This window comes from Serpula lacrymans (assembly GCF_000218685.1).
Source record: "Serpula lacrymans var. lacrymans S7.9 unplaced genomic scaffold SERLAscaffold_1, whole genome shotgun sequence".
Lineage (NCBI taxonomy): Eukaryota > Fungi > Basidiomycota > Agaricomycetes > Boletales > Serpulaceae > Serpula > Serpula lacrymans.
Window position 1 is genome coordinate 719,507 of NW_006763290.1, and position 9,536 is coordinate 729,042.

The 9,536-nt window shown below is 42.6% G+C and overlaps 1 protein-coding gene across 1 annotated transcript; it reads right to left on the minus strand.

The window, feature by feature from the left end:
* Nucleotides 1-3,366: 3,366 nt before the first annotated feature.
* Nucleotides 3,367-3,714, minus strand: SERLADRAFT_375460 (uncharacterized protein; the record flags this gene model as incomplete). The annotated part of the gene is made up of 1 exon (XM_007312073.1): nt 3,367-3,714. A coding segment is annotated over one exon (348 nt), but the record flags the coding sequence as incomplete, so codon positions are not given.
* Between the last annotated feature and the right edge of the window lie 5,822 nt (nt 3,715-9,536).

The window sequence follows — 9,536 nt, forward strand, 5'->3', positions numbered from 1 at the left end:
AGATACTGTTCTATCTCCTGATTGATCTCTCCGTTTGTCCATCTGTTGTGGATGCCAAGCTGTTGATTGGTTCGCTTTTCATCTGAAGAAGCGTATATAGATCTTTCATGAATTTCGAAACGAATTGCGGTCCCCGATCTGAGATGATCTTTTCGGGTATGCCGTGGTTTCTGAATACATGATCTCTAAATAATTGTGCCACTCCTTCTGATGTGATCTCCATTTGTGTGGGAATTACCTTGATCATCTTGGTGAATCGATCTACTACTACCATTATCATGTTATATCCATTTGATTCTGGTAGCGGTCCGATCAGATCTACTGATATGATCTGCCAAGGTTTATCCGGGATCTTGTTTGGATGAAGCGGTGCTGCTTTCTTTTTATGGTCTGTCTTAGTTCTTTGGCAGACTTCGCATCCATCTACGTATCTCGTGATATCTCTGTCCATGTAAGGCCACCAGTATTGTCGAGTGATTAAATCTTTGGTTTTATATCTTCCTGGATGGCCTGCAACAACAGAGTCGTGGTTTCGTCGGATAATCTCTTCCCTTAACGCGGCATCTTTCGGTACATAGATCCTGCCTTTGAATACTATGCAACCGTCTTCGTCTAGCAATCCATCCTCTCTCCTTTCTATCTTTCCTTTCATCTTTTTTATCAGCTCGTCTACATTTCCTTTTCTCTTTGTAATCCACTTTGAAATCTCCAATTCTTTCTCTTGACTATCTGCGATCTTTTGTCTTTGTTCTGGAGAGAGAGTCATTCTTACAAATAGTTTCTCATCCAGTAGCACGACGTCTTCGTTGTCGTTTTCTCCTTTGTTATGATCTGATCGCCTCGAGAGAAGATCTGCTTTTATATGCTTCCTCCCTGGCATATGATGTATCGTGAAATGATACTGGCTTAACTCCGTCATCCACCGCGCCTGTCTCCTGTTCAACTTCTTCGGTTCTTTGAAATATAGCAGATTTTGATGATCTGTCCATATCTCAAATTCCTCTTCTGCGTCTATTAAGTAATGTCTCCATTCGTTAAGTGCCGTCATGATGGCAAGAAGTTCTTTGTCATAGATCTCGTAATTGCGTTCTGTGGGGTTTAACACTTTGGAGAGGTATGCAATCGGCTTCCAGTCATCTTTTTGTCTTTGTGATAAGACAGCACCCATAGCGAAGTCACTACTGTCTGCTTCTACTTTGTATTGGCCATGTGGTACTGGGAGAGCTAACACTGGGGCTGAAGCTACACGTTGTTTTAATGTGTTAAATGCTTCTTGTTGTTCATTTCCCCAAATGAAGTCCTCTTTTCCCGTTAACTTGGTCAATGGTTTGGCTACTTCCCCGAAGCCCTCTATGAACCTTCAATAGAAATTTACAAATCCCAAGAATGCTTGTATATCCTTCTTATTTTTGCATTCTGGCCATTTGCTAATTCCTTCTACTTTTACCGGATCCATGCGAATTTTGTTCTCTGAGATGATCAGTCCCAGGTATTCCACTTCTGTCTGTTCAAAATCGCATTTCTCTGGTTTAAGATAGAGATGATTTTTTCTTAGGATTTCTAACACACGTCGCGTCGTTGCTCGGTGCATTTCTATATCCTTTGTGAATATCATGATATCATCTAGATATATGATTACTAATCCTTCATCTATCAATTCTTTAAAAAGCGTGTTCATCATCGTTTGGAACGTGGCGGGGGAATTTGTCAGTCCGAAGAACATGACTAATGGTTCGAATAATCCCCGATTTGTCCTAAACACCGCTTTATGCTCGTCCCCTTCTCTCATTCAGATGTTGTTATATCCCCATCTTACATCCAACTTTGTGAAGTATTTGGCTCCACTCAATTTGTCTACTAGTTCCCCGATCAATGGAAGTGGATATCTATTTTTGATAGTGATATCGTTTAGCTTCCTATAATCTTGAACTGGTCTCAACTTCCCGTCTTTCTTTTTAATGAAGAAGAATGGTGATGCAAATGGGGACTTCGATGGTCTTATTCGTCCCGATTCTAGATTCTCCTTTAGGAACGCATCTAGCTCTTCTTGCTCTCCTCTTGCCAATGGATAGATCTTGCAATCTAGGGAGTGGTCTCCCGGTATTAGTTCGATTGCGTGATCCCATTGCCTCCTTTCAGGTAATGTGTCAAACTCCTTTTTATCAAATACGTCTTTGTATTGATGAAGGTGTCTTGGCACTATCTTCTCGAATCCTCCTTCTTTTCGATCTTTGCCTGCGGCTTCTGCTAGCTTCTGTGCCATTGTGCCTTGGGCTCTGATATGGTAATATTGATTGTCGATCGTGGCATCTTTGAAGTTATGGAGGTTCACCTGTATCATCCTCTCGTCTTCTCCTAGTTCCTCAAAGAATACTTCCGGATCCTCCTCTGGATCAGAGATTCGGATTCTCGGTCCGCATTCTTCAGGACATCTTTCAAAGGTCAACTTCGATTCTTTCCAGTCTATTTTAGGATTATGTTTGTTCAACCACTCATGTCCTAGAAACATTTTTCCGTTACCCAGATTGGTTACGGCAAGATGTATCTTTTCAACGTGTCCGTTGATTTCCATGAGCAGTATTACAAATTCATTGATGGCTCCGTTTTTATTAAGAGTTCCATCTGCATTATAGACTGGAATAGGTCTCGGTATCTTCCTTGTCTCATATCTTTTGTCTTTCACAAATTGGGAGTCGATGCAACTCCCCGTGCATCCACTGTCCAATAGTGCTTCGACTGTTTCTGATTGGAGAGTATCTAATGTAGTAAGCTTACATTTTACGTTCATTTGATTGCCTTGGGTGCCCCTAATGTACTTTTTTGGGGAGGCAATTTCTATGATCGCTTGTATAGCTTCTACTTTTGGTAACCGGTTGATTTCTTTTATCGTTTCCCGGGTTACTTCTCTCGCTCTCTTCTTATGTGTCCAGGCACTTAGAATCCCAATGGATCTTTCTTCCTTTTGGTCTCTTAGCCTGTCTACTACCCACTCTGGGGTCCAGACTTCTGTTCTAGGTTTTTTTAGAGGGGCTCCTGACCTCTCTTCTACAGTCTCTGCTGCGTTTTTCTCCGTAGAGCTCGCCGCATTGGGTGTAGGAATCTTAGGTTCTATCGTAAATGCTGCGCTTTTTAGTGATTTGCCCGCCGTCGAAACTGCGGATGTCTTATCACTCTGCGCCGCTTTTACTCTAGTTGCATCTTTTTCGTTTCGGATTTTTTTCTTTGTCTGAGTGGAAATAGTTTTATTGTCATCCGCGCTAAAGCTGCAGCGTAACAATTCTGAGTCATATGTATCTACAGTTAAAGGAAGAAATCGATTTGAAACGTCTTTAGGCTCAGTCGGTCGATGCAGTACCACTGGCCTCTTTAAAAACCCTCAAGGAGTTTTTCCCTTTCCTCTTTCGTCATCTGTTCTAAGAACTCTCGGACATTAAATTGTGGCTTCCTTTTTTGTGCGTCTTTGCATTTGAAGCTTCTATGTCCCTTTTCTCCGCATCGGTAGCATCGTCCCTCGGTGCGGAACTTTGCTTTGTCCACCTCCATTCTTTCTCCGCTACCGGTATAGGTATATCCGGTTCCGTCTTTCTTCTTCTCTCCTTCTTTTTTTTGTTCCGAATAGGGTTTCTTCCCAGTATCGGAACCTTTCTTTTCTTTTTCTCTCTCTCTCCAAATATAGTCTATTCTAATAAGTTCCCTTTTCCACTCTTGGTAATCTCTGGGAATATGCCCGCCGTAGATCACCCTATCTACTAGCGGCTTGTTCATGTTCCTTCTGAGTAGAGATATTAGGAACTCTTCGTTTATCCTATTTGTATATCCCGCCCATCTGTTCTTTTCCTCAAACCTTTCAAAGAAGGCTTGGGCGGTTTCATTGCCCTGTCTCAGGGTCAATATTTCGTTCTTGGCAGTTTCTTTTTCAAAGCTGTCCTTGAACCTTTCTTCCATTTTGTCCGCAAAATACGGCCAACTTCCGTATGTGTTTGTAATATTGAGCCCCAGCTGTTGGGCGTCGACTCGGTTCTCTAGCCAATCGGTCCGGAAGGCCGCGGCTTCTCCTTCTTTCATAAAAGATAGCACAAAGCTTATCTTTTTTCGGTCATCTTTGAAATATGCGGCATCGTCTTCGAAATGTAGTAATAAGGACTCTCTAAAGGCCCTATACTTTTTCTTATCTCCGGAGAAGTTCTCGGGTTTCTCCAGTGCCGTTCTACTTCTTTCCACCTTTTCTGGAGGTGGTGGTATCTGCTTCTTTAATTTTCTTTGCAAGACGCTCACTTCTTCGAGCGCCTCGTCTAGCTGGGATTGGTAATGCATTTGTGTTTGTCTTATTGCTTTTTCTACTTCTTGTTTTACGTATGCTTCCAATCGCGCTTCTTTCGGGGGGGGAGTGTCTATTCTGGGTAATGAATCCATCATTTCCCTGGTAAATGCGCTGTCCGTGCTGTTGGATGGCTCGGGCAGATCGCGATATTCTAGGTTTGACATCGAATGTGAGTTGGGGAGGAGGGGAGTTTCTGATTTGATCAAAGGGGATGGGATTCTGATGGGTTCTATTTCTGGTAGGGGGAATTGCCCTTTGAATACGTAGTATTGAGAGTAAATGTGTTGCTCTCCGATCCAAATGTAAAAATCTCTACTAAGCATAGAAAGGAGTTCACCAGTGACAAGCTGGATCGATACACCGCTTTCTAAGGTCCTAGTAGTCTATCTGTTCTCTTTGAGTCAAAGTGGTCCTCTTCAGCCCACTACTGACTATGTATGTATGGTAACTATTTTTGTATTTTACGAATTTTATGTAAAATGTATAGTGATAAATTGGGGTCCGAACGGTTGTCCCAATGTGACCAGCTTATTAAGCTTTCAGTCCTTCTCCCGACTGGCGGACGCAAATGCGCGGCCTGGTCAGAGGAAATCGAAATGGAAACTATGTAAACCGAGAAATCCCAATGGTTCCACACCAAAGAGATTATAGTGATATAAAAGGTATTTACAGGGGGATGGTTACAAATGAGTCTTGGGATGGGGAGGGGGAGACATTGGCAGGAAAAAATGATAAGATGGTGTCGGGGCGAGTGGGTAGGTGATGGAGTGGGAGGGTAGTGATAGTTTGGTTTGAACGTTTGAGTAGTTTTAGGATTAGTAAGATGATGATGATGGTGACGATGATGGTGGTTAGGATTGTTGCTGTTATATTCATAAACGGTACTTGTGGCAGTTGTTGATTGTGTAAAACCCTTATCCCCTATACCGAGTTAACGGAGGGATGAAGGCTCAAATCAAACAAGTAGCGTTACAAGATAGCGATTGAGAATTAATCAACAACTGAGGAAAGTATGTACATGATGGTCTACTATATATATGTTTCTGAAAGTCAGCCATGAGGCGCTGACTGATGTTCTTTGTAATGGTTCTAGACTTACGTCACGTGATGGTCACGTGATCTGGTATAACTACGTGTTATGTTATCCGCACTAAAGCAGCAGCTTAACATATCTTATCTGTCATGTGATTTAGATATCGAAGAAAAATGAAAAAGGAAACTAGCGCTTAGACCAGCGCTTCTGGTTCAAGTCGTGACACATGGCGGACAAAAGTGCAGATTCACCTGCTTCAGCTGTGGGCAGGAGGGGCAAATGGACCGAGATTGTACAAACGGAGTGTGGGCCGCTCACCAAAAAAATAACCAAGGGCGCCAGGCGTGCCAATTAGAAACTGAAAAACCGGATGATCGGCTCAATACTCTGGCCGGTCGCTCATATGACAAAATACGGGCCTTCTTTTACAACCAGCAGGTCAACAAAATGAAGGCTCAGGGAAAAGAATTTGATGTAACAACCAAGAGTTAGTTACTCTGGCGCACACAGCACACACTATAAGGAAGATGATGAGGGAGTGGTTACCCCTTGAGCTGCAGAGAGTTTGTTGGTTAACAACAGGAGGACTCACTGAGAAGTCTTCTGGATCTATTGGGGTATATATACTACTACAGGGTTATTTGTACATATGTACTATACAGTTGATAGCAACAGTGGCTGATGATGTTATGGGGCCTAGCCCGCATGGCCAGCTCCACTATGTGAGAGAGTTGTGTCTATAATAAGAAAAAAGGCAACGTGGCACGAGAACGAGGAGTTTGGACAAAAGGGGAAGTGCCGCGTGGCACCATGTGTGAAAGCTAAAGTACAAGGTTGAAGCGGAGAATAAAAGTAAAGGGAAGGTCCGAAAATTGTGTTATCGTAACATTCGAAGCTTAGGTAACTTGGGTGCCTTTGCTCCTTGAAACAATGAAGTAAACCACAACAAAGTGTTCAATTGAGAACTTCTGGGAAGTGTCTAGCCACTTGCTGAGAGCTAACAGGGACAGAACTAGAGTCCAGTATGAGTAACTATATTATCAGAGAGTACAGAATGTGTACAGTACCTAGAGTCCAGTATGAGTAACTAAAGAATAGGAATACTGGACTCTGCAATACTAGTCCGAAGTTTTGTAAACAAAGGTAAACAAATCAGCCACAAAGGCGAAATTATAGAATGCTCAGTAAATACTGAACAATAGAGCAAAAAGAATAAAGAGGAAAGTGATTTAGAAAGAAGGGAAAATAGATAGCACAACTAGGTGCAGAATCACCAAAACTAACACAAAGTGGCCCCTGCTCCGGGGTGTTGCACGAGCAATAATGGAAAGAAGGGGATGGCTCCCCAATTTGTAAATAAATTTGTAAATTTGTTATCTGAAGTATGTACTTGTATACGAAGCTATGACTGTGGATTTGTCTTGGACCCACCTGACGATATAGCTGCTTTGAGCGCTGATTCAGAGGGTCAAGATGATGAAGGAGTTGATGATAGAAATACTTACAATACCACCGCTGTACCAACATCTCCCTTGGAGTGTGGCCCCGGCGAGACAAACAATAGGGTGCTTGATTCTGGTAAAAATAAAATAGAAAAACATGTATCTTTCAATACTTCTTTGGAGCCACCCTTTCCCAAAATCCCAAAGTGTGTGTTGATGCGCACATATTTATTCCAAAAGAAAATCTGTTTAGACGTTGGCGTGGAAAACCTTGCCCAAGGCATAGTACACCCAACCAGCGCACTGCTTGATTCAGGCGCTAACAGCATCTTCATAGATCAGGTCTGGGCGGAGCAAGTTGGACTCCCCCTTGTAAAATTAGATGTATCTATTCCCGTCCATAATATTGATAGTATGCTTAACGCGGGTGGCTGCATCACGCACAAATGTTCTTTTGTTGTTGAGTACCAAGGATACAGAGAACAGGTCACCGCCAAAGCTACTTAACTAGGGAAAATTAATTTAACCTTGGGCTGGACCTGGCTGTTTAAACACAATCCTGAGATCAACTGGCAGACAGGGGTTGTCACATTGTCACATTGTCCTCAGGAGTGTAAGAACTTGGGTAAACCGAGTCGCGTCCGTCAAACTGAGCATCTCGAAAAGATAAATGCTGGTCACATTTATGAGCTCAGATGTTTAGAAAAGATTGATGATGACAATGACAAGGTGAAACCTGAGGAAGAGATTGAGAGGCTGGTACCTCCCGAGTACCATGACTTCTGGAAAGGCTTTTCTACACATAAATCGGAGCACTTCCCAGAGGCTAAGCCTTGGGACCATGCTATAGATTTGAAGGACACTTTTAAACCAAGAAAAGAACATATGATACCACTCTCTGCTCCAGAAAGAGATGAGGTTTCTAGTTTCATAGATGAACAGCTTAGGAAGGGTTACATCAGACCCTCCAAAAGCCCTATGACGTCCCCAGTGTTCTTCATTCCTAAAAAGGATGGTAAGAAGTGTATGATTATGGACTATTGTTACTTGAATGAGTACACGGTTAAAAATGCGTATCCACTGCCTTTGATCAGTCAGCTAGTAGACAAGTTGGCTGGTGCCAAGATCTTAACAAAGATGGACCTCAGATGGGGGTACAATAATGTACGCATCAAAGAAGAAGATGCTTGGAAGGCCACATTCACGTACCACCAAGGATCCTTCAAACCCCTCATCATGTTTTTTGGGTTGACCAATTCACCGGCAACCTTCCAGAGCATGATGAACGAGATCTTTGCAGATATGGAGAACTGTGTTGTCATTTACATTGATGATTTATTAATATTTACGAAGTCGGATGATGAGGCTGAGCATGACAAGATCGTGCAAGAAGTCCTTCGACGCTTACAAGAACGGGACCTATTCATCAAACCCGAAAAATGTAATTTTAAAGTGAAGGAAGTAGACTTCCTTGGTATGATAATTGGCCAGAACGGAATCAGGATGGACCCTGAAAAAGTTCAAGCTATATTGGATTGGCCTAAACCTACTTGCGTCAAAGGAGTTATGGCCTTCCTTGGCTTAGGCAATTTCTACCGAAGATTTGTTGAAAACTTTGCAAAGATAACGAGACTGTTGAACAATCTCACTAAAAAGGACATTGTTTGGCATTGGGGCACCAAGGAACAAGAAGCTTTTGATAAGCTTAAACAGGCATTTACAACAGCGCCCATATTAGCATTTCCAGAATTAGACAAAGAGTTATGGCTGGAAACCGACTCTTCTGATTTTGCTACTGGGGCTGTTTTATCAATCAAATGCCCTGACAATCTTTGGAGGCCTTGTGCCTATTTATTGCATAGTTTGTTGCCTACAGAGTGCAACTATCAAATTTACGATAAGGAGATGCTGGCCATCATTCAAGCTTTAGAGCACTGGCAGCAATACTTAGAAGGTGCTAGGCACCAATTTGAAATTTGGACCGATCATAAGAATCTGGAGTATTTTATGACGGCCCAAGACTTGAACCGGAGACAGGCCCGCTATGCGGTGTACTTGTCTAGGTTCAATTACAAATTAATTCATAAGCCTGGAAGTTCTATGGGGAAAGCGGACACTTTGTCCAGAAGAGAAGATCATACCAACGGCATAAAAGATGACAACAAAGGTGTAACCCTGATTGACCAATCAATGGTTGCCAATGTTAGAATCGGGCAGTATTCTGATCTTCTGGAAGTCTTCAAGAAAGACTTCTCCTTGGAAGAAAAGGTGCACCTTGATGGCAATAAAAACTATCTACGGGAAGATGGGCTCTTCCATTTTAAAGACAAAATCTATGTGCCTGAGTCTGCAAGGATCAAGGCAATAGACAGACATCACAACACTCCAGTGGCTGGGCACCCTGGGTGGCAATGAACAATGGAGTTGATCTCCAGAAACTACATGTGGCCCGGCATGGTCAAAGACGTACAGGAATATGTAAAATCCTGTTTAAGATGTGCTATGGCTAAAAACTCACATCAACCGCCGGCGGGTAAACTCATGCCAAATCTGATACCAGCTGGTCCCTGGCAGGATATATTGGTTGATTTTACAACGGATCTACCCACATCAAATGGGTATGATTCAGTAATGGTAGTAGTGGATTGCTTCTCCAAAGAAGTAGTATTCATTCCCACCAATAAAACTATTACCGCCGCTGGTATGGTGGATCTATTTAGAGATTTTGTATGGTCTATCC